This window comes from Acartia tonsa, chromosome 3, assembly GCF_053477335.1.
Source record: "Acartia tonsa isolate MP-2025a chromosome 3, ASM5347733v1, whole genome shotgun sequence".
NCBI lineage: Eukaryota > Metazoa > Arthropoda > Copepoda > Calanoida > Acartiidae > Acartia > Acartia tonsa.
Window position 1 is genome coordinate 48,179,391 of NC_137262.1, and position 25,752 is coordinate 48,205,142.

Below are 25,752 nucleotides of genomic sequence, written 5' to 3' on the forward strand. Positions count from 1 at the left end.
AACAAAACTAGTTTTCATGAAAACTGATAGGTATTAATATACAGCACTAAAATTTTTTTCAATTAGTGGAAGAGTCAAAAACTATATGCCTTTTTCAAAAAAGGCATACAAATTAATTACTATAAAATGACCATCCCTGTAAAATCATGTTCAGTTTCTTCTTTAATTGTGATTCCACTGTCACCACAAAGTAAATCTGAAATTTCCGGCTTTAGCGCCAATATTTCTTCAATATTTTTGCATTCCGGGTCAGGCTTCGCCACTCGGTCACCATTTGTAGTCGTATCCTTGTTATTTGTACACTTACAGTTTAGACAATTAAGGCAAGTTGTTTCGGATTTATCCAAATTTTTATTGGAGAGTAATTGAAATATTTCATCTTTGATATCTATTAATGATATACCAGAATTTATTCTATCATTAAATTCAGGTTTAATTTTCTTTGAAAGATTTGGTTGAATCTTGTCAAGGCACCACAGCATAATAACCTCCTCAAAAGTTGGGGATAATATTTCATCTTGTAACAGCTGTTCATTCCCAAAAGTGTAGCCTACTTTCTTTAAATTTTGTTGAACAATCCGTCGAAATTTATAATAGAATGGTAAAATGCCAATACTTGGTTCATAATCAGTTTCGCAGGAGTCAAGAATATTGGACACTTGGGGGAAATATTCATTTAATATGATTCTTGGCGGCATGTTGCCAAGTTCTGTACTATACTTTACTTCTTCCATTTTTATAGATTTTTTGTATTAATACATTTTTTTTCTGAAAAAAATACAATTAGGTAATAAATATGCAAACATCTACAAAACTTTTAACAAATGACAATTTTTAAAACAAAAGGGATAGTTCTACGAAGTGTATTTAAAGAGTAAAGGTACTTAGAGTAGTGAACTTTTATATGTCTTAGTAGAATATATTAGGCATTGGATAGATATGATTATATGTTAAAGAATTTTTAACATTGACCAGACCAAACTTTTTTATTTGACAATATCTAAAAAAGTTAAAGTGATTTGCCACATAAATTACATGAGAATGGTCTATTTTTTTCCAAATATGTATAGCCAAAACACCAATATCAGAGAATCTTTTTCCACATATTTCACAAGAGTTATAAAAAAAATTGAACAGGGGTTCCCCTTGGGACAAGTTACTTAAAAACATAAAAAATAACGTCCGGTTCATTATAGGACAGGTTTTCTATGGATTCTTTTTTAAAAAATAAAGAAAACTGTCCGGTTTACTTACAATATACACATTATCTCACGCGGAAATACCAACTAACCATATATATATATATATATATAAAAAGACCATTCTCATGTAATTTATGTTGCAAATCACTAACTTTCTTAGATATTGTCAAATAAAAAAAGTTCGGTCAGGTCAATGTTAAAATTCTTTATCACAATCATATCTATCCAATCCCTAATATATTTTACTAAGACATATAAAAAGATCACTACTCTAAGTACCATACTAAATATTTTATTGATCATTCTTTGTTGTTATGTGTATTTTGTTGTATAAAAAGTTTGAAGTTCTAATAACTAGTAAATGCTATCTAAAGTTGTATTTATGACAAAAAAGTTTTTGCCATATATAACATGCAACGAAGTTGAAAATAAAAATGAAAAACTCATTTTTTAAGGAAAATCCCTGGTCAAATCTTTTAATTTTAATCAATAACTTTATATTATGCACTACTACGTTATTTAAAATAGAAAAAACTTACAGTTCCATAAAGAAGTGTGGCTCACCTTCCGTGGTGGTAGAAGCTTGATTCACTCTGAAATACAGCAGCCATTAGAGATCAATCATACATCATCGCAATAAACAACATTGATAACATCACAGATTTTACTGCCAATATTCTGGAGACTATTTATACAGGATTCTTCACTTATGGCAGCAATCTTCGTCATTAATATCTTCAGTTTCAACATCACCCATTAGGTTGAGTCACAGGGAATCTTCTCTTCTTGTTTCTCTAAAATAATAAGAAGATACAGATTGGCGTCCCCCTTCTTTAGAGTCTAGCCCCATGGCTAGCAGGAAGCATGACGAGCCATAAAGTCCACATCAGGATGAGGATCGTCAAATATATGGTCAGCATCTGCAGTATTGATTAGTTCATCCAAGTGGGAGTAGTCCCAGTAAAAACCATGTTCTGCCCATATGCGTTCAGCTGTTGAAGGGGAGATAGGTGCTGCAGGTGATGTTGATATTGGTGATGTTGATTCAGACCTGTTCAATGTAATAGATGTGTCTGGAGAAGCATTTGTTGAAGATGGTGCTGATGAATCTGTTGCTGCTCCATCAAGTTGTGGTAATCTTTGAAAAGTAGCTTTAATTTTCTTTTTTGCATTTTCTTTGATTAAAGCTCTTCTATCATTATTTTCAAGAATATTATGTTCATCCAGGTCTGAATTTTCCATTTCATTGGCTACAGCCAATTGCTGGGCTGCTTGTCTGCGTTGGTTTTCCATCCATATATCTAGGTGTTGATAAATTGTTGGTCTAGCTTGTGCTGGAGAGTTGTTTGAAGAATTATGCGATGATGTTTGTTGTTGAGGTGTAGTTGTTGGGTCTGATGGTGAAGTAGTTGAAGATGAAGACTCAACAATGTTTGATCTCTTTGTCCTGACAGGTATTGTCACATGATATTCTTCATCAGAAGATGTATCATGTGAGTCCTTGAGAGGGTTCCATTCGTTGGTTGTTTTAATAGGACTATGTATAATTTGTTGCTTAGAATTGGCCTTTGTTACAAAGCAACGATTTTTGTCAGTAATGTACGTTTTAGATCTTAACGTTGGCTGTTCAGAGTGTGTGTGAAGCATTTTCTGAATTTTGACTTTATTATCTTGAGATGCAGTAACAATGAAAATATCTTTGGCCTTATGCTTATCATTTTTTGATGTAATTGGAATGACAAAATCTCCCGGCTGTGGATTAGAAATTGGCTGTTGAGGTAAGGAGGAGTTGTGTTTTTCATTGTGAGAGTCTCTGACTGTTTTTTGATGAAGTTTTAATCTTTGGTAATCTATATTTAAACTAGCGCCAGTATTTAAATCCCTGTTAAAGTAAATTTCATATGCAGAAATCTTACCATTTCTCCTTAACTTTTTATTGAGCAATTGAACAACATATTGAATTGTGGTATTATTGACCTGTCTACCATCAGGTTCAATTCTTATTAACTCCTGTTCAAGTTCATAACAAGCCTTATCAATGACGGCGTTTTCATTGATATTGAAAACGTCAGTATTGGTCAATGATATTCCAATTTTGTTAAGGTCTTGATCTTTATTTTCCAGTAAGGGTTTGAAACCTGGGGCATTGTCAACTTTAACTATTACTTCTCCTGATAGTTTGATAGGAGAAAGTAAATCAATGAGTCCTTCTTTCAGATCTTTATGGGATTCGGACTTTATAATTTTGGCTACTGTGAAAGAAGAAAAGTTATCTCTGATTGCTAGAATAAATTGACACCTTCTGCGAATGACGTCAGCATGGAAATGTGTACCTGGGACTGTAGTATCAGTTTTAGAGTAGTGTGGTACAACAGAAGGTATTTTTTTCTGGCTGGAACAGAAATGGCAGTTTTCATATAATTTTTCAAGCTCAGGGGTAAGCCCTACAGAGTAGAAACTGCGATCAAAATGGTTTTTAAGCTGACTTTTAGTTGGATGATTTAAATTAGTATGCAGTTGCCATAATACAGCTGGTAAATGACTGGAAGGAATAACAATCTGCTCATATCTAACCGAGGCAAATGCATTTGGTTTAGATGTTACAATCAATAACCCATCACTATTTAGTTTTGCTACAGAAGAAAGCCTTCTTATTTCAGAATAAAATTTGCCACTTTGTTTGCTAGGGGTTTTGCCTGATGTAATTAAATATTTAGCTTGTTGACATGCCCTACTTTCATCCTGCACATTTTTCCATGCTGTTTGATTGTTTAAAATAGACGGTATAGACTCAACTTTGGCTGCGTTTATGGCATAAGGGTTTAAAGTGTTAACAGATTCAGAAACAAAGTTACAAATGGCACAGTAATCAGCTGCACATTCTGATGGGAACCTTGATTGGTTATCCCCGCAGGCGTTAAGTTTACCTTTTCCACTAACCAGTTGAACAGTGATAGGTATTCTGTTAACATTAGTTATAAGGGCTTGAATTCTAGGATTTGAAGAATGTTGACCTTTCCTAATAAGATTACAAGCATCAGCCACTGCTTTTGAATCTGGGCAAATAATTATTGGTTTTTTGCTTTCTTTCAATATATGATATTCAGCTGTAATTGCTGTTGCAAAAGCTAGGGCCTCTAATTCGCAGCTGTTCCATTTAGAATGGTGTTCACTCAATTTATTGGAGTGAAAAGAGACAGGTAATTTGGAGTTGTCTTTAACAGCATATAAAACATGTCCTATTCCAGGTTTAGATTTGGCTGCGTCAACTACCAATAAAAGTTGATCATTTGGGGAAGGCAGATATAATGTTTGCAAGTTGTCAATTGCTTCCTTAGCTTTATTGAAAGAAATTTTTAAAGATTCATCCCATTGAATGTCCTCTTTTGAATCTTTACCAGCCACAATCTGATCAAAAGGATCGAGGATAATGGTTAGGTTAGGGGCTGCAGGCATCAAAGTTTTATATAGACCGATCCAAGATCTTAGGTCTTTAATATTTTTAATGTCAGATGAAGTTGTATTTTGCAATGAATTTATTCTGTGAGGTGAAGGGGACAAGTAACCACCCTTTTTCCAGATCCACCCTAGTATATCAACAGAATCAAGAAAGATTTTTGTTTTGTCTGCAGAGACTTTTAAATTGGCCATATGTAATTTTGACAAGACTTGTTCATAATTGCTGGCTGTTTCGGCCGGAGTGCCGCCGCCGATATATAGATCATCGGCGATCCTGGCAACAAATCCAGATTGCATCTCAAAAGATAATACCTTAGATAGAAGTTCATCTAATTCCTCAGATTGTCCTAGGAGACCTTGACCGCTGCGTTTCATGAACCTGAGGCCTCCAAAGGGTGTTGAAATTCCAAGCCATGCGCCGTCATCTGTAGAAATATGGTTCTGAAAAAAACCTTGATAGAGATCCATTACAATTATATGTTTCCAGCGGCCCAAATGTAAAAAAATGTCTTTGGGCTTTGTAATTTGGGTAGGGATATTTTTTAAATGGTCATTGACTTTCCCAAAATTTACAACTAATCTGACGTCTTTTGTGGTCAATTGATCTTTTGGTTTATTTTTAGCCCTTTGTTTCCTAACCAAAAAAGCTGGACTTACATGCTGTATTTGTATGTTGTGTTCTTGAGGGATTCCCAAAACGTTAGCAGCCGTGAATTCATCACATACTTGTTGTAGCAAAACTTTAGTAGAATGATCATAATTGATATTGTTAACCTTATTAGCTGGGGGACGAGATTCGTTTGCCCAGTTAAGACGACAAATGTGGCGGCCAAATTGCATATTATATCCCTTGGACAGATCTTCATTGAAAACTTCCTTATATTTTTCATTTGTACTTTCTATAAATTTAATAATGTTTTCATCAATGCCATTTGAATTTATTTGAACAGATTTATATTTAATTTCGCCATCAATAGGAAAGGTTAAAGTTGCGAAGCATTTAGGTTCAACATTACAAGTAATATCCATGTCCATAGTCCTTATTTGAATCTTATTGTTGCCATGTTTAAGTTTAATTATATCATCAGTGGAGTTCGTAACAGAAATAAAACCATTGGTTACCTGGCATGTTTGAGGAGGTGGCCATCGTTCATCCTTGTTTTGGTGGCATGGTTGAACTGCAAGTAGTTGATTTTCTTCATGCGGTACTTTATATGAAACAGCTTGACCAGGTAAAACAGTGTGAACATGATTGTTTTTTACAATAAGATTATTGGCTGTGGTTGAAGCATTGGTGGGTAAAATCAGCATTCTGTTTGTCTCAGGAACTGTATATTTGCTATTTATCACAATATTTTTGTTGTTTATATCTTGAACTAGTTTGTTGTCTTTAATAAAATTGTTTCCACCGACGAAAGAACAATGTAAATCTCGTACAACAATTGCTTGGAAACGTAGTTGAAAATTGTTTCTGTACAATATTTCATCAATTTCGCCCATGGCAGGCAGTTTAGTCTTTCCATCGGCTAGGTTGCTTAGTTGATTGTTTGGTTTAATGAAAAATTGGTGATCAACGGCTGTAGAATATTTGACAAATGAAACTGTGGCCCCGCTATCTAGATCAATATGAACATTTTTGCCGTTTTTGTCTTGTAATGTTAAAATTTGTGAAGGAACTGGTTTGATATAATTACATCCTGCTGGCTGGTCACTGAAATTAGGACATGGATTAGATGGCATAATATTTTCTGTTCTGAATTGATTACTATTTTCAACAGATAATTTGGTAACCTGTTCATGTGGAGATATAGGTTCGTAACCATATTCAGCAGCAATGTCGTCTTCTAGTTGAAGGTTGGATAATTGCGCGGTGGCTCTCTGTAGCAGTTGTGTTTTATCTTTTTGTGACATGGATGGACAATTATCTTCACCTACATAATGGCTGGTGAAAACTTCTCTAGGCTGCTTTGAGAGCTGGCATAAGCGGCAAAAAGGAGGTAGATTTGAACGATATTGAAAAGATCTGTTTTGAGCTGAAGGTTGGGGCGGCTGTGGTCTTGGCCTGGGGGAGGGTCTGTATGGTCCTCTTGCGAATCTCTGTCTTGGTTGACGTTGTGTGTTGGAATAATTACATGCTGGCTCTGCATCAGGTTGGTCATAATCTGGATCAGATTCTTGTGGCTGGGTATTAAGATGTGAAACTTGAGGAGAGATTTCCTCAATTTCTTCGATGTATTGTTTTGCTTTGCTGAGTATGTCTGACTTGAAATCCATCAAACGTTTAGTATTGCCTATTTTGTGACAGTATGCTTCTTTGACGTAGGCTGGTAATTTTGGATGGAGAAGTTGGAGGACATTAACAAGAACAAGATCTTCCATTGTTGGAGATAGTTTTTCATCTTCTGTAAGTACTGTATTCTGCCATTGAACAGTGTCCCCAGTTTTTCCGAGGTTTCCCATGATGAGGCTCCTGTAGTTATTGTACAATCCAATCGGTGTAACATTTCCAGTAGGATCATACTTGATATCTAGAATATTAAGGAAATGAATTCCTTTCTGCTCAATGCCATAATCTTGTCTGATTTTTTTGTATATCCAGTCTACACTTGTGCTGTGTCTTACTATCGGTTGATAATAATCTTGATGTACAAATTTCGCAATTATGCAGAGAAATTGCCGCAATTCTTTTCTAATCGTTGATAAATTAGATTCTGTATCTGCAGCATGTAGAACTCTGATGCGGTCTGGATAAGTTTCAGCTGCCTCCCATGTTGTATATTCGCCGCCATTCAGGAATTTGTGGAATCGTTCGTCAACTTCTAGATAAATCTCGAGTGCATCTTTCCATATGTTGAATGTTGTGTCGGTGACTCCTTCAGCTGGTAGGGTGTTCGGTGCATATATCTTGAGGGTCGCCATTGCAATGTTATCACAAGTTTATGTATGATGTATGATTGATCACCAATGTTATTGTATTTCACTTTTATATTGAAAATTTTAAAGTTTTAAATTGAAGGAAATTTACTTTTTTTTTATTTGCGCGGTTGTGACCGCAAAGAGTCTTGTTTTCACAAAATTATACTTTAGGTTTAAAATGTTTTATTAAAATCTTTGATAAAATTAAAATGGTTTAAAATATATTAAAAGATTAAAAGGATAAAGTAAAGATAAAATGTTTTTTTTAGAGGATTATTTTTTCAAATCCCATTTTTTAAAGGTAAGTTTGATAAAATCAAAAACCGTAAAATAGAGGAGATATCACTGAATATTTTATCACATCTCCAGGTAGCGTCTTTTCCCGGCCTGGGCTCGACCTCGCTGCCACCACATAAAGAAGTGTGGCTCACCTTCCGTGGTGGTAGAAGCTTGATTCACTCTGAAATACAGCAGCCATTAGAGATCAATCATACATCATCGCAATAAACAACATTGATAACATCACAGATTTTACTGCCAATATTCTGGAGACTATTTATACAGGATTCTTCACTTATGGCAGCAATCTTCGTCATTAATATCTTCAGTTTCAACATCACCCATTAGGTTGAGTCACAGGGAATCTTCTCTTCTTGTTTCTCTAAAATAATAAGAAGATACAGATTGGCGTTCACTATTTTTTTTTAAATGCACTTTGTGAAACTATCCCTTTACAGAAAACAAAACATTTTTCCACACTCAACATATTTTTGGCGTATCTAAACAAAGAAAAACTTAAATAAATAAACTAAAACATACAAATTAAGGAGAAATGATTTAGTAATCAGTAAAAAATGATGGAGGCTAAAAATTTTCAAGGCTTTTCAAGAAAATTAATGAATTAATTTGCTCTTAACATCAACAATCATTTCTTTTGCTCAGTACAAGAAAAAACAAAAAAGTCAACATTTTTTTATCAATGAAATATAAAAAGCCATTAATATAGTTGAAAGACAAAAACTAACATTAATTTATTGAACCTCGACTTTGGAAGGCTTTAAATTACTCTTATTCATGCCGCATTTTCTAGACTCAATGTGCTTCTTCATAATAGTAGTTGTTTTTAAATTTGATTTCACTATTACATAAGATGATTGGCCGTGTATAATCAGAATGGAACGTTGAAAAGTGTCCCTTCAAAAGAAAAATATTTGTTAAAAAATCTTTAAATTAAATTTCAGGGGTGTATATTCTGCACAAGATTCATTTTTTCCCCTGCTAGTTTTTTTTCCTCCGAAAAATGGGGAAAAATGTTTACAGTAGGCACTCCTTATTCTATTCATTTTTTACCCATCCCACGTATTAATTTTTATTGTTTTTGGGAAAAATGTGTTCTGACCTATTTTCCAATTTTTCCCCCTTTTAACATATTTTTTTATTTATTTTATCCCCTCCCTCCCCCCCCCCCCCCTTAGCAGGGTCAAATTTTCAGAATATATACACCCATGTTAACTTTTCATAATAACAAAATCAATCATCAAAATATGAACAACAACAAAAGAAACACTACCTTACATCATTCAATATCAGCCTCAGGTTTGGGGGATCCTGAATGAGTTTTACTCATACTACATTTTCCAGACTCAATGTGCAATTTCATAATTGTACTTGTCTTGAATTCCATATCACAGCTGGTACAAGGTACCAAAGAATGGGGATTTCCTTCGTGGACATTTCGCAAGTGCAACTTGAGTTTGCTCTCCGATTTAAAAGCTTTTGTGCATATGTCACACTAAAATAAAAACAACATATTTATGGGAAACTGAATTTTATATCAAAAATACAAAAAAATGTAACGCATTTATTAAAGAAAAAATAAACTGTATCCAAAATGATATAATTTGAAAAGAATGCCCCCAAAAAATGAAAAAATAAGGAAAAAAAATATTACCTTGTGATTTTTCTCTTTGGTGTGATGAACCAAAATATGATCCCGTAGTTCCATTAAACCTACATAAGCCCTGACATATAATCCTTCTTAACACTAAGCATAAAACAGTTTGAATTTTAATCTAAAAGGGGACTATCAACGAACGAGAGCAAGTGATTCTAAGCACCTTTCAGCAGCGATTCTAAATGTTTTTTTGTGAATATAATAGGTTTATGTTTAATATCGTTATATCAATTTTTAAAAAAAAGTTTCACCATGGTTTCATGTGAAAAAAAATTTTTATATGTAAATTATTTTTTAGCTATATACCATTAAATGTTTTGTTGAGTTCAAACTGATCTTACACAAAAGTAAACTTTTTCAATGAAAAATGTTAATTTAGAAATTGGATGGTAACTTTTAATATTATTAACAGTTTATTAGTGTACATTCGTACCTAATTTACAGAATTTGATTATGTTTTGGCATTTTATTCTATTTGAACCTTTGAACTCAACAAAACATTTTATTATATTTTATCAAAAAATGCTTAACATTTCAAAGTTTTAATCATAGAAAACCATGATGAAACTTGATTTTTTTAGTTGGTATGATTGTATAAAACATAACCCTAGTATCTATATTCACAAAAAAATATTTAGTATCACTGCTGGAAGGTGCTTAGAATCACTTGCTCTCGTTCGTGGATAGTCGCCTTTAGTGTACAGGCATTTTGTGGGGCCGGGTAATTACACATCTTATATCCATGGCAAAAAATGCCTTGTTGAAATATAAAATAGATTTTAAATTGTGGTAATATCCCTTTCAAATAAGTTGTCATTATTTTAAACTAAATTTTAATACAGTTTTGCTAATAGAATTCCCTCCCCCTTGCCATTATCATACACAAGCAATCACTTAACATCTATTGGACTCAGTGATCACAGAAACGTGATTTTTAAACAACATTTGCCAAAATGTTGTGTATTTCAAAAATTTCTCCCTTTTCCCCCTTACTCTTGCCCCACTTGCCTTTTTAAGTAAATTTCGTGTAAAAAAAATCCCTTGAAGCACGTAGCAAAAAGAAATGGAGAGGGCCTTGCAAAAAATACTAATGAAAAGAAGGAAGCCTGACTTGTCCGGGCAAATTTCACATTTGTGTATCTTTGCAGATTCATCATGTGTTTTTCTGTTATGCTGTTGCAACGATCTCCTTAACGAGATATATAATTCAGATATATAAATTTTGAGTTTTTCTTTATGTTGACTTTAAAAATTTTTTTTGTCTATAGTTCTTTTCAATAAGAATTTACAGGGATGGCAAAATAAAAACCACGTGGTTTAAATCAAGTGGTTTAAACCAAAAAAAAGCTAAAAAAACCAAAAAAAACCAAGGTGGGATGGTTTAAATGGTTTTTTAATACAAAGGCCTATCTTTCCAGTTATATCCTTATAATAAAGTAACAGGATGTTTGTATGTGTGTTTGTATGTTTGTACCAAAGGATCTCGCTAACCGCTGAACCGATTGGGTTCTCCTTAACAGGGTAGCTTCTCATAGGTCCCAGGAAGGTTTATAACTATTTTCTTTAAGGGTGAGACACCCCCAACCCCCCCCCTCCGAAAAAAAACTTTTTAAAACTTTTTAACTAAATTTAAAAATGAGTGGGGGGGGGCAACCCCCCCCAAAAAAAAATTTTTTTTACTTTTTCTTACAAAATATAAAATAAAAAATTCAATTATTAAATTCGACTCTCTCCTCCTCAAGTGCCCCTAGAGGCCTCTAGGGGCCTATAGTCGCTAGTCTTTTTATAATGTAAAAAATACAGTCAAAAACATAAATACCTAATTCAAAATTCTTTTAATAGTTTAAATCTTTATACTGAAGGGGTAGTTTCACGAAATGCGTTTGAACTTAATTTAGTGAACCGCATATTTTTTCTTAGTTAATGGGGTAAACTACATTTAAATAGCATATATTTGAAATAAATTCAATTTTCTACCACGTAGTTTTTAAAATATCAAGACCTGAAAATTGTCTTTTTGTGATAAATGCAATTTAAAAAGACGATTTTCAAGTCTTGATATTTCAAAAACTATGTGGTAGAAAATTGAAATTTTTTCAAATATATGCCATATAAATGTAGTTTAACCATTTAACCAGGATAAAATATGCGGTTCACTAAATTAAGTTCAAATGCATTTCGTGAAACTACCCCTTTATACTAAATTAGAATACTTTAATTTGGATATTATTAAAAAAAAACAAAAAAATTATTTAAAAAAACAAAAAAAACTGGTTTTTATTAATAAAAACCAATAAAAACCAGTTTAAACCAAATAAACCACACTGGTTTGATCTTTTTAAAAAAAACCTGGTTTTTTCCCATCTCTGATAAGAAATACACATATTTAGTGAATATTATCGTTCTACAACTATTTTTGAGCCTTAAAACACACACTTTTACGGATTTTACCCGCACCCTACCTAACTCAGTAATTTACCTGGACAACATTATTGTTTCACACTTGTCGCATGGAAAAATGGTCTCCCCTTCATGCATCTTTTTGTGTTTCTCCAAATTTCCTCTGAGCACAAAAGCCTCTTGACAAATATCACAAACAAAATGTTTACATGTATGAACTCCATATTTTTCCACTGAAGGAAAGTGTCTATTACATTTATCACACTTTACTATCTTTCTTGAGCGTCTAATCCTTATATGAATGCCTCCATGTTTTTCCAAATGACTTTCCAATTTTTCTTGAGTTTTAAAGCATCTTCCACAACCCTTACATTTATTTTGAGGATGTGTGTGGAATAGAATATGTTTTGCTAAGTTACCACATACTATTAGTTTTCCACAATGTGGGCAAATTTCAGTCGTTTTTTCTGTGCTGTGTTGATGTGTTTTTTCTGTGCTGCGTGGATGTGTTTTTTCTGTGCTGCTTGGATGTGTTTTTTCGTTGCTGCTTGGATCTGAGGCTCTTTTGGGCAAGCGTGGATATGAGCCTCTTTTGGAAAATTTGGGCAACACATGTTCTTGGACACTAGCAAATTTTTCAACACAATCTTCAATGTTGATCTCTGTTAGATTATGTGATATTTTCACATGAAATTCAAGTCTTTCAGCAGAAATAAACTTTTTATTACATTCAAAGCAATTAAAATCTCCAGTTTGCGCCACTGTGTTTGTTGGTTTGTTTGAAACAAGATTATCAATTTTTTCATTCATACTCTCATCTTCATCATATTCTGGTGAAGAAATTACATCATCTTCAGATTCTTCATCCTGTTTAACCCAAATTTGATTGATTGGTTCAGTAACAAGTGCTTCTGTGTCATTAGAAAGGTTATCTTCATAGTCTTCTTGAATAATAGTTTCACACATATCAACAAGACTATTACAATCATTGATATCTTTTTCAAGTTGATTTTCAATAATTTCTTTTTTAATATTACTTTTATTACGAGTTTCATTGTCTCTGATTTCAGATTCAAAATATGAAAATATTTCATCTTTAAGTTGGTGTAGGGAATTACCAGAATTTAGTTTATCATTAAATATTGGTTTTATCTTCTTGGAAAGGTTTGGTTCAACTTTATCAAGACACAATATGATTAATAGTTCTTCAAAAGTTGGGGAAAATATTTCATCTTGTATAAGTTTCTCATGTCCATTGTCATATCCTTTCTTCTTAAGACTTGAAATTACAATCTTTTTTAGTTCTTCAAAGTAGGAAGCAATACTGTGATCATCATCATACTCAACTTCATGAATTTTAAGGATGTTCAAAGGTACAAGGAAAAACGTTCCAGGTTGTTTGGGGTCCAGGGATCTTAACATTTTATCTGAAAATAAAATAATAAATAAGTATTTGTTTTATCTTCTCCAAAGGTTTGGTTTAACTTCATCAAGACTCCTCAGAATCATCAGTGCTTCAAAAGTTGGGGGAAAAATTTCATCCTCAGTTGTTCTTAATAATATTTTTTCTTAAGACTAGAAATAACAATTCTTTCTTATTGCTCATAAAAAGTGGCAATGATACATTTATTATCATATTAAACTTCATAAATTCTAAGGATACCTATTTAAAGGTATAAGGAGAAAATTTTCAGACTGACTTTGATCTAATGTTTTTGACATAGTGTCTATAAAAATTTTTATGTTTTAATAGTACTATGTTAAATTTCAAATTCTTTAAATGTTAATAAAACTGTAATAGCTATTTTCTGCAATCACAAGCATCCCTTCAGATTCTTAAACAAAAGAGAAAAAATATTTGTTAAAAAAAGCTTTGAATTAAATTTTCATAATAAACAAAATCAATTAACAGAAAATGAACACTGAACAGCAAAAAACACTACCTAACATAATTCAATAATATCCTCAGCTTTGGAGGATTCTGAATGAGTTTTACTCATACTACATTTTCCAGATTCAATGTGCAATTTCATAATTGTACTTGTCTTGAATTCCATATCACAGCTGGTACAAGGTACACAAGGATGGGTATATCCTTCGTGGGCAATTCGTAAGTGGTGCTTGAATTTATTCTTCAATTTAAACTCTTTTGCGCATATGTCACACTAAAATAAAAACAAAATATTTGTGGAAAACTGAATTCTATATTAATACTGCAAAACATATTTCAGCATTTATTAAAGAAAAAAAAATGTATCCAAAATGACATAATTTGAAAAGAATGTCAAAAAATATGAAGAAAAAAATTATCAGATGAAATTAAGGACAAAAATGATTACCTTGTAATTTTTCTCTATGGTGTGATGAACCGAAATATGATTGCGAAGGTCCTGTGGATTTACATAAGCCCTGACAATTGAATCCTTCTTAACACTAAGCATAGTAATAATTTGAATCCATGGCAAAAAAGGCCTTGTTGAAATATAAAATCGATATTTAATTGTAGCAATTTCCATTACAACTAAGCTGTCCTTATTTTACATTGGACTTGAAGCTAGTAGAAATAAGGCTGATAACATCCATAAGTAGCGAAGCTCAAGAATTATGAAAGGATAAGGGGAAAAAATGAATTATAAATCAGTGTCATAAAAAAAAACATTCAACTTGATAATTACTAAACCTTTAAAATCTTGAAAATTTGTAGAATGTTAACATATTTAATCCCTGAAAATTTCAGCCGTAAATCTTGAATAGGAATTGAGAAAATCATGCAAACCTAAAAATCTATAAATCGATCTAGCACCCCTATTATTAGGCAAATCTTAATAGAACTTGGTTGAAATATGTAGAATGTTAATGTGTAGCATTACATATGGATTGGCAGACAGACAAAGTGAATTATAGAGTAGCATCACTACTAAAAAAGATTTGGAGATGTTCGTGCAAAAAAATATAAATGAAAAGAAGGAAGCCTGACTTGTCCGTGCATATTTCACATTTGTGCCTCTTTGCAGATTCATTATGTCTTTGTCTGGTATGCGCTTGCAACAATCTCCTTAAAAATATGTTAAATTTTAAGTTTTCCTCTTTAAGAAATACTTCCCCATAATGGTGATCCAACAGAAACTCCAAATCCCACACACTAACATGAATCCACAAACACATAAGCATCCTAACACGAACTCAAACATAAGTCACACATAAGCACACAAAACATGATCACATACAAATAAGCATCCAAACACGCACTCACATACACAAAAGCACACAAACATGAACTCACTGCTGGAAGGTGACTTACATCAAAATGCTCTCATACATGCATAGTCCCCTTTCAAAGGCTAATTTTAAATAACTCAGTAATTCTACCTGGTTAAACATATTTTTTCACATTTATCGCATGGAAAAATAGTCTCGCCTTCATGCATCTTTTTGTGCTTCTCCAAATTACCTCTGAACACAAAATCCTCTTGACAAATATCACAAACAAAATGTTTACATGTATGAACTCCATATTTTTCCACTGAAGGAAAGTGTCGATTACATTTATCACACTTTATTTTCTTTCTTGAGGGTCTAATCTTTTTATGATTCGGCCCATATCTTTCCATATGTTTTTCCAATCTTTCTTGAGTTTTAAAGGATCTATAACATCTATTACATTTATTTTCAGGACGTGTGTGAATTAGAATATGTCGTTTTAAGTAAGAACTTCTCATTTGTTTGCCACAATGTGGACATATTACAGTCGTTTTTTCTTTGCTGCGTGGATGAGTTTTTTCTGTGCTGCGTGGATGTGTTTTTTCTTTTCTGCTTGGATCTGACACTCTTTTGGGCAAATATGGATGTAAGTCTCTTTTGGGCAAGAATGGATGTGAGTCTTGTTTGGGTCTTTTGGGCAACACATGCTCTTGGGCACTTCCAAATTTTTCAATACAATCTTCAATGTTGATCTCTGTTAGATTATGTGATATTTTTTCATGAAATTCAAGTCTTTCAGCAGAAATAAACTTTTTATTACATTTAAAGCAATTAAAATCTCCAGTTTGCGCCACTGTGTTTGTTGTTTCGTTTGAAACAAGTTCATAAAGTTTTTCATTCATACTTTCATCTTCTTCATATTCTGGTGAAGAAATTACATCATCTTCAGATTCTTCATCCTGTTTAATCCAAATTTGATTCATTGGTTCAGTGACAAGTGCTTCTGTGGCGTTAGAATATTCATCTTCAAAGTCTTCTTGTATATTAGTTTCACACATATCAACAAAATTATTACAATCATTGATATCTTTTTCAAGTGGATTTCCAATAATTTCTGTTTTAATATTACTTTTATTAAGAGTTTCATAGTCTCTAATTTCAGATTCAAAATATGAAAATATTTCATCTTTGAGTTGGTGTAGGGAATTACCAGAATTTAGTTTATCATTAAAGATTGGTTTTATCTTCTTGGAAAGGTTTGATTCAACTTTATCAAGACACAATATGATTAATAGTTCTTCAAAGGTTGGGGAAAATATTTCATCTTGTATAAGTTTCTCATGTCCATTGTCATAGCCTTTCTTCTTAAGACTTGAAATTACAATCTTTTTTAGTTCTTCAAAATAGGAAGCAATACTGTGATCATCATCATACTCAACTTCATGAATTCTTAGGATGTTCAAAGGTACAATGAAAAACATTCCTTGGTGTTTGGGATCCAGCGATTTTAACATTTTATCTGTAAATAAATAATAAATAGGTATTGGTTTTATCTTCTCCAAAGGTTTGGTTTAACTTTATCAAGACACCATAGGATTAACAGTTCTTTAAAAGTTTGGGAAAAAATTTTATCCTCGACTAGTTCTTTATCACCTTTTTTTAACCTTTTCTCTTGGGACTTTAAATAACAATCTTTTCAGTTACTCATAAAACGTGGTAATGTTACAATTATCCTCATATTTTATTTCACAAACTCCAAGAATATTTAAAGGTATAAGTTGTAATTGCTATTTGTTGCAATCACGAGAATCCCTGGAGATACTTAACATAAGAGAAAATTCTTTTTGTTAAATAAGCTTTAAAATAAAATTTTTATAATAACAAAATCAATCAGCAAAATATGAACATCAACAAAAACACAACATTATATCATTCCAAATCAGCCTCAGGTTTGGAGGTTCCTGATTGAGTTTTTCTCATACTACATTTTCCAGATTCAATGTGCTTTTTCATAATTGTACTTGTCTTGAATTCCATATCACAGCTGGTACAAGGTACACAAGGATGGGTATATCCTTCGTGGGCAGTTCGTAAGTGCTCCTTGAGTTGGGTCTTCAATTTAAAAGCTTTTGCGCACATGTCACACTAAAATAAAAACAAAATATTTGTGAAAAACTGAATTTTATATTAAATCTGCAAAAAAATTAAAGCATTTATGAAGAAAAAAAATTGTACCTATCCAAAATGACATAATTTGAAAAGAATGCCCAAAAATATGAAGTAAAAAATTTATCAGATGAAATTAAGGACACAAAATAATTACCTTGTAATTTTTCTCTATGGTGTGATGAACTGAAATATGTTGGCGAAGCTCATAAGGTTTAAAAAAAGCCCTGACAATTGAATCCTTCTTAACACTAGGCATAAAATAACTTAGATCCCTGGCAAATAAGGCCTTATTGAAATATAAAATTGATTTTTAATTGTGGTAATATCCCTTCCAAAAAAGCTGTCCTTATTTACTAAGTCATAATTAGTGACCACAGTTTTGCTTATAGAATTCCCTCCTCTTGCCATTTACATACAGGAACAATCACTTTATTAATAACTATTCGACTTGAAGCTAGTAGAAATAAGGATGATAACATCCATAAGTAGCGAAGCTCAAGAATTATGAATGGATATTGGGATAAAATTAACTATATAGCAGTGTCATAAAAAGTTATTGAACTTGATAATCTCGAAACCTTAAAAATCTTGAAAACTTAAAATCTAGGAATCGATCTAGCACTACAATAAATAGACAAATCTTGATAAAACTATGTGAAAATTTGTAGAATCATAGAATGTGAACTTATTTAATCCCGTCTATCTTGAATAGGAGTTGGGTAAATCATGAAAACTTGAAAATCTAGGAATATATCTAGCACCCCAATGTAAACTTATTTCATCCCTGAAAATTTCAGCTATCTATCTTGAATAGTTAGGAGTTGAGTGTATCATGAAAACTAAAAAATCTAGAAATCGAACTAGCAGTGCAACCAATGAGCATATCTCAAAGAAACTTGATGGAAATATGTAGAATGTAAACATATTCCACCCCTGAAAATTTCAGCCATCAATCTTGATTATGAATTGAAAAAATCAGGAAAACCTAAAAATCTATGAACAGATCTATTACCCCAATTATTGGGAAATCTTGATGGAACTTAATATGTAGAATGTGAATGTGTAGTGTTATGGATGGACTGACGGTCAAAGTGAATTATAGAGTAGCTTTACCAATAAAAAAGAAATGAAGAGGTAAATGCTAAAAAAATGAAAAGAAGGAAGCCTGACTTGTCCGGGCATATTTCACATTTGTGCTTCTTTGCAGATTCATCGTGTCTTCTGTTATGATGTTGCAACGATCTCCTTAATGAGATATATAATTCAGAAATATTGAATTATAAGTTTTTCTCTCAAGAAATAATTCCCCTAAATAGTAATCTAACTGAAACGCCAATTCCCTCACACAAACATGCACTCACATACATAAGAGCAGACAAAAAATTAACTCACCTCACATACACATAGGCACCCAAAATTCACTAATAAACACATAAGCACATAAAACGCACTCACATACACATAAGCAAATACAAAACGCACGCACATACAAATAAGCACACAAACATGCACTCACACACACATAAGCACACAAACAAGAACTCACTATTGGAAGATGCCTTACATCAAAATGCTCTCGTTCATGCATAGTCCCTTTGTAAAAGGTAGGGTGTGTGTAATGACATCTGAACTTAAACAGTGAGCAAAATGGTCTAAATATTGAGCTAGATTCTTGAAACTTGGCACATAAGCCTATTCCTATAGTTATTACATCTAAAAGAAAAAAAATTCATTTTTTTTATTTTTAGGTTAGGTAGGTAAGAAAACTCTGTGGAAATGGGATTTTTAGGCCTGTTTTGGTCTATTTTGAAGTAGAAACTTAATTTTATTGTTTTTTCTTTGACACTACTTAAGATGATTTAGCAAGTTGGGGACCAAAACTCAAAAAACCTATAATTTGATATTTTACATCCAAAAATATGAAAAAATGCACTTAGCCCCTGCAAGCCATCCACCTAGCCCGTTGGGGTCAGTCTCCTACTTGCTGAAACATCTTAAATAATGTCCTTGTGAATAAACACGGTGATTCAAGGAAAAAAACCTAAGAAGAAAACAAGTTGTACAGCACCCCAGTTATAGGTGTAGCAGTTTGCGGCAGATGTTCCAGATTGAACACAGCCAATAAAACAATAAAAGCAGTTTCCAAGACACGTTTATTCAGGTTTTCATCACGGTTTTCATCACGGTTTATAAAACAACCTGAAACAAAATCACAGAGTCAGGTTGTTTAAATGAAATACAAATAAGACAATAAAGTATAATACAGAATTAAAATACTAAAATTAGTTAAGTAGTGTCAAAGAAAAAACAATAAAATTAAGTTTCTACTTCAAAATAGACCAAAACAGGCCTAAAAATCCCATTTCCACAGAGTTTTCTTACCTACCTAACCTAAAAATAAAAAAAATGAATTTTTTTTCTTTTAAATGTAGTACCTATAGGACTAGGCTTATGTACCAAGTATCAAGAATCTAGCTCAATATTTAGACCATTTTGCTCACTGTTTAAGTTCAGATGTCATTACAATAAGCACCCCCCCCCCCTTACTTTTAAATAACTTAGTAATTCTACCTGGTTAAACATATTGATTCACACTTGTCGCATGGAAAAATGGTCTCGCCTTCATGCAACTTTTTGTGCTTCTCCAAATTACCTCTTAACACAAAAGCCTTTTGACAAATATCACAAACAAAATGTTTACATGTATGAACTCCATATTTTTCCACTGAAGGAAAGTGTCTATTACATTTATCACACTTTATTTTCTTTTTTGAGGGTCTAATCTTTTTATGAATCCCTCCATGTTTTTCCAAATGACTTTCCAATTTTTCTTGAGTTCTAAAGTATCTTCCACAACCCTTACAATAATTTTGAGGATGTGTGTGAATTAGAGTATGTTGTGCTAATTTACCACATACTATTAGTTTTCCACAATGTGAGCAAATTTCAGTCGTTTTTTCTGTGCTGCGTGGATGTGTTTTTTCTTTTCTGCGTGGATGTGTTTTTTCTGTGCTGCGTGGATGTGTTTTTTCTTTTCTGCGTGGATGTGTTTTTTCTTTACTGCGTGAATGTGTTTTTACTTTGCTGCGTGGATGTGTTTTTTCTTTGCTGCTTGGATCTGAGGCTCTTTTGAGATGTAAGTCTTTTTTGTTTTTTTTGGGCAATAATGGATGTGAGTCTTGTTTGGGTCTCTTGGGCAACACATGTTCTTGGGCACTAGCAAATTTTTCAACACAATCTTCAATGTTGATCTCTGATAGATTATGTGATATTTTTTCATGAAATTCAAGTCTTTCAGCAGAAATAAACTTTTTATTACATTTAAAGCAATGAAAATCTCCAATTTGCGCTACTGTGTTTGTTGGTTCGTTTGAAACAAGTTCATCAAGTTTTTCTTTCATACTCTCATCTTCTTCATATTCTGGTGAAGAAATTACATCATCTTCAGATTCTTCATCCTGTTTAATCCAAATTTGATTCATTGGTTCAGTGACAAGTGCTTCTGTGGCGTTAGAATATTCATCTTCAAAGTCTTCTTGTATATTAGTTTCACACATATCAACAAAATTATTACAATCATTGATATCTTTTTCAAGTGGATTTCCAATAATTTCTGTTTTAATATTACTTTTATTAAGAGTTTCATTGTCTCTAATTTTAGATTCAAAATATGAAAATATTTCATCTTTAAGTTGGTGTAGGGAATTACCAGAATTTAGTTTATCATTAAAGATTGGTTTTATCTTCTTGGAAAGGTTTGATTCAACTTTATCAAGACACAATATGATTAATAGTTCTTCAAAAGTTGGGGAAAATATTTCATCTTGTATAAGTTTCTCATGTCCATTGTCATATCCTTTCTTCTTAAGACTTGAAATTACAATCTTTTTTAGTTCTTCAAAATAGGAAGCAATACTGTGATCATCATCATACTCAACTTCATGAATTCTTAAGATGTTCAAAGGTACAAGGAAAAACATTCCTTGGTGTTTGGGATCCAGCGATTTTAACATTTTATCTGTAAATAAATAATAAATAGGTATTGTTTTTTTTCTTCTCCAAAAGGTTTGGTTTAACTTTATCAAGACACCATAGGATTAACAGTTCTTTAAAAGTTGGGGAAAAAATTTCATCCTCTAATAGTTCTTCATGACCTTTTTTTAACCTTTTCTCTTGGGACTTTAAATAACAATCTTTTAAGTTACTCATAAAAAGTGGTAATGTTACAATAATCATATTTCATTTCATAAACTCCAAGAAAATTTAAAGGTATAAGTTGTAATTGCTATTTGTTGCAATCACGAGCATCCCTGGAGAATGAGATACTTAACATAAGAGAAAATTCTTTTTGTTAAAATAAGCTTTATAATTAAATTTTCATAATAACAAAATCAATCAGCAAAATATGAACACCAACAAAAACACAACATTACATCATTCAATATCAGCCTCAGCTTTAGAGGATTCTGATTGAGTTTTTCTCATACTACATTTTCCAGATTCAATGTGCATTTTCATAAATGTACTTGTCTTGAATTCCATATCACAGCTGATACAAGGTACCAAAGGACGGGTAAATCCTTCATGGGTAATTTGTAAGTGCTCCTTGAGTTTGGTCTCCAATTTAAAAGCTTTTGCGCATATGTCACACTAAAATAAAAACAAAATATTTGTGGAAAACTGAAATTTATATTAAAAATGCAAAAAATTAAGGCATATAGGTATTAAAGACAAAATAAATTGTATCCAAAATTCCAAATTGAAAAGAATGCCCAAAAAATATGAAGTAAAAAAATCCTCAGATGAAATAAAGGGCATAAAATGATTACCTTGTAATTTTTCTCTATGGTGTGATGAACCGAAATATGATTGCGAAGGTCCTGTGGATTTACATAAGCCCTGACAATTGAATCCTTCTTAACACTAAGCATAACAATAATTTGAATACATGGCAAATAAGGCCTTGTTGAAATATAAATCGATTTTTAATTGTGGTAATATCCCTTCCAACTAAGATGTCCTTATTTTACATAAAAGCCATTATTAGTTACGATAGTTTTCCTGATAGAATTCCATCCCCCTTGCCATTTACATACAGGAACAATCACTTTATTAATAACTATTGAACTTGAAGCTAGTAGAAACAAGAAGGACAAAATCCATAAGTAGCGAAGCTCAAGAATTATGAATGGATATTGGGATAAAATTAACTATGTAGAAGTGTCAAAAAATATTAAACTTGATACCTAATCACAAAACCTTTAAAATCATGAAAAAATTAAAAATCTAGGAATCGATCTAGCACTGCAATAGAATGTGAACTTATTTAATCCCTGAAAAATTCAGCCGTCTATCTTGAATAGGATTTGAGTAAATCATGAAAACTTGAAAATCTAGGAATCTATCCAGTACCCCAATGTAAACTTATCTATTTCCTGAAAATTTCAGCTGTCTATCTTGAATAGGTAGGAGTTGAGTGAATCATTTAAACTAAAAGCGAACTAGCAGTGTAACCAATAAGCATATCTCAAAGAAACTTGTTGGAAATATGCAGAATGTAAACATATTCAATCCCTGAAAATTTCAGCCTTCATTTTAAATAGGAATTGAGAATATCATGAAAACCTAAAAATCTAGGAATAGATCTAGCACCCCAATTATTGGGCAAATCTTGATGGAACTTGGTTGAAATATGTCGAATGTGAATGTGTAGCGTTACGGATGGTCTTACGGACAGACAAAGTGAATTATAGTGTAGCTTCACTACTAAAAAAGATAAGGCGATGTCCGTGCTAAAAACACTAAGGAAAAGAAGGAAGCCTGACTTGTCCGGACATATTTCACATTTGTGCTTCTTTGCAGATTCATCATGTCTTTTTCTGTTATGCTGTTGCAACAATCTCCTTAACAAGATATATAATTCAGAAATATACATATTAATTTTTAATATTTCTTTTAAAGCAATTTTTTTCCATAAGAAGTGATCCAACAGAAACGCCGCCAATTAACACCCCAAACATGCATTCACACACACATAAGCACCCAAACATGCACTCACACACACATAGGCACATAAACAAGTACTCACACACACACATAAGAAAACAAATATGAACTAACTGCTGGTAGATGCCTAACATCAAAATTTAAAATGCTCTCGTTCGTGCATAGTCCCTTTACAAAAACTAATTTTTAATAACTCAGTAAATCTACCTGGTTAAACATATTGATTCACACTTGTCGCATGGAAAAATGGTCTCGCCTTCATGCATCTTTTTGTGCTTCTCCAAGTTACCTCTGAACACAAAATCCTCTTGACAAATATCACAAACAAAATGTTTACATGTATGAACTCCATATTTTTCCACTGAAGGAAAGTGTCGATTACATTTATCACACTTTATTTTCTTTTTTGAAGGTCTTATCTTTTTATGATTCGGTCCATATCTTTCCATATGTTTTTCCAATCTTTCTTGAGTTTTAAAGGAAATATGACATCTATTACATCTATTTTCAGGACGTGTGTGAATTAGAATATGTTGTTCTAAGTAAGTACTTCCCACTTCTTTTCCACAATGTGGGCAAATTTCAGTCGTCTTTTCTTTGCTGCTTGGATCTGAGGCTCTTTTGGGCAAGCGTGGATGTGAGGCTTGTTTGCGTATTTTGGGCAACACATTCTCTTGGGCACTAGCAAATTTGTCAACACAATCTTCAATGTTGAACTCTGTTAAATTATGTGATATTTTTTCATGAAATACAAGTCTTTCAGCAGAAATAAATTTTTTATTGCATTTAAAGCAATTAAAATCTCCAGTTTGCGCCACTGTGTTTGTTGGTTCGTTTGAAACAAGTTCATCAAGTTTTTCATTCATACTCTCATCTTCTTCATATTCTGGCGTAGAAATTACATCGTCTTCAGATTCTTCATCCTGTTTAATCCAAATTTGATTCATTGGTTCAGTGACAAGTGCTTCTGTTCCGTTAGAAGGTTCATCTTCAAAGTCTTCTTGAATAATAGTTTCACACATATCAACAAAATTATTACAATCATTGATATCTTTTTCCAGTGGATGTTCAATAATTTCTTTTTTAATATTACTTTTATTGAGAGTTTCATTATCTCTAATTTCAGATTCAAAATATGAAAATATTTCATCTTTAAGTTGGTGTAGGGATTTACCAGAATTTAGTTTATCATTAAAGATTGGTTTTATCTTCTTGGAAAGGTTTGATTCAACTTTATCAAGACACAATATGATTAATAGTTCTTCAAAAGTTGGGGAAAATATTTCATCTTGTAAAAGTTTCTCATGTCCATTGTCATATCCTTTCTTCTTGAGACTTGAAATTACAATCTTTTTTAGTTCTTCATAGTAGGATTCAATGCTGTGATTATCATCATACTCAACTTCATGAATTCTTAGGATGTTTAAAGGTACAAGGAAAAATATTCCAGGATGTTTTGGGGCCAGGGCTCTTAACATTTTATCTGTAAGTAAAATAATAAATATTATTATTATTAAGGAAGAATTTTGAGCTTTTAAAAAGCTGATATTTTCATTCTTTACATGGCAATATTCAAATTAATGTAAACTGTCAAAACTAGAAATTTCTACAAATAAATTTAAAGTGTATAAAAAAGAAAATTAGGTATAACAAATGTTGAATTAATTTCAATTAATTTTGCATCACAGTCAAAATTTTTGTAAAATTGGAAGGTTAATTTAGTATCTCATTATTATCTGCATAGGAGTATATTTTAAGGCATTTTTTTACATTTCGTGTGATACATTTTTTAATGAAAGTAAAAAATAAAAACATAGTTATCATCTAGGTAATGAAAGATTATAAAATTTTAATATGTGATGGTAATTACTTAGTTTTGAGATTCTTTCTTAGAATATCTGGAATTAAGAATTACAGCAATGATATAATTTGTATAAATAAAACCTTAATAACAGGTTATTCTATTACGTCAATAAATTGTTTCTACATATTGTACTAGCGACTGCGTCCCTAGTATCTAGGGATATTAGAAGGGACACGAAAGTGCAGACAAATAACTTAAATCCTTACAACGACTTTTTTGTAAAAATTAAACAGCCTATAACCACCCTGGGACCTATAAGAAGCTTCACTCTAAAGGAGAACCATATCAGTTCAGCGGTTAGCGAGATCCTTCGCTACAGACAAAAAAAACTTACTACTTTATATAATAGGAGGATTAATAATTTCATTAACGACATTGTTAAATTAAAAGTACACTTAGTGTTTGTCATATTCTACTATCTGGTATAAGAATTTTCCCCACACAGGAATAAGTCAATGGAATAAATCTCCACTCCACCCCGTCCTTTAATTATACAGTTTAAAATCCTTTAACACGTTGTTTTAAAATTTTGAAGGAAGATTAATTAAACTTTCATTAATCTGGCCATGTATCCTGTTGTT

General features: G+C 32.1%; 4 protein-coding genes across 8 annotated transcripts; all 4 read right to left on the reverse strand.

Moving 5' to 3' along the window:
* Nucleotides 1-1,794: 1,794 nt before the first annotated feature.
* Nucleotides 1,795-5,934, reverse strand: LOC145314448 (uncharacterized). The gene is made up of 4 exons (XM_080154342.1): nucleotides 5,784-5,934; nucleotides 5,319-5,401; nucleotides 4,974-5,102; nucleotides 1,795-2,852 (listed from the first exon to the last, which is right to left on the reverse strand). Exons 1-4 carry the CDS (start codon nucleotides 5,806-5,808, stop codon nucleotides 2,055-2,057), a joined length of 1,035 nt encoding a protein of 344 aa, XP_080010468.1. The 5' UTR covers nucleotides 5,809-5,934; the 3' UTR covers nucleotides 1,795-2,054.
* A 2,633-nt stretch (nucleotides 5,935-8,567) lies between these two features.
* Nucleotides 8,568-13,359, reverse strand: LOC145314451 (uncharacterized). Of its 2 annotated transcripts, XM_080154349.1 has the most exons (5): nucleotides 12,011-13,359; nucleotides 10,643-10,720; nucleotides 9,529-9,598; nucleotides 9,148-9,369; nucleotides 8,568-8,771 (listed from the first exon to the last, which is right to left on the reverse strand). In XM_080154349.1, exons 1-4 carry the CDS (start codon nucleotides 13,351-13,353, stop codon nucleotides 9,154-9,156), a joined length of 1,707 nt encoding a protein of 568 aa, XP_080010475.1. In that variant the 5' UTR covers nucleotides 13,354-13,359; the 3' UTR covers nucleotides 8,568-8,771; nucleotides 9,148-9,153. The 2 variants fall into 2 exon arrangements, with proteins under 2 accessions (XP_080010475.1, XP_080010476.1); XM_080154350.1 differs by lacking the exon at nucleotides 8,568-8,771 and having other exon boundaries at nucleotides 9,230-9,369; nucleotides 9,529-9,587.
* Nucleotides 13,353-16,646, reverse strand: LOC145314450 (uncharacterized). Its single transcript, XM_080154348.1, has 4 exons — nucleotides 15,301-16,646; nucleotides 14,909-14,986; nucleotides 14,271-14,340; nucleotides 13,353-14,096 (listed from the first exon to the last, which is right to left on the reverse strand). The coding sequence occupies exons 1-4, from the start codon at nucleotides 16,644-16,646 to the stop codon at nucleotides 13,875-13,877; spliced, it is 1,716 nt and encodes a 571-aa protein (XP_080010474.1). The 3' UTR covers nucleotides 13,353-13,874.
* Nucleotides 16,647-16,654: 8 nt separating this feature from the next.
* On the reverse strand, nucleotides 16,655-24,791 carry LOC145314449 (uncharacterized). 4 transcript variants are annotated; one of them, XM_080154346.1, is made up of 4 exons: nucleotides 23,515-24,791; nucleotides 23,127-23,204; nucleotides 17,456-17,525; nucleotides 16,655-17,277 (listed from the first exon to the last, which is right to left on the reverse strand). In XM_080154346.1, exons 1-4 carry the CDS (start codon nucleotides 24,783-24,785, stop codon nucleotides 17,062-17,064), a joined length of 1,635 nt encoding a protein of 544 aa, XP_080010472.1. In that variant the 5' UTR covers nucleotides 24,786-24,791; the 3' UTR covers nucleotides 16,655-17,061. The 4 variants fall into 4 exon arrangements, with proteins under 4 accessions (XP_080010472.1, XP_080010469.1, XP_080010473.1 ...); XM_080154343.1 differs by lacking the exons at nucleotides 23,127-23,204; nucleotides 23,515-24,791 and adding exons at nucleotides 18,472-18,546; nucleotides 19,873-21,730; XM_080154345.1 differs by lacking the exons at nucleotides 16,655-17,277; nucleotides 17,456-17,525 and adding exons at nucleotides 21,314-21,951; nucleotides 22,131-22,200.
* Between the last annotated feature and the right edge of the window lie 961 nt (nucleotides 24,792-25,752).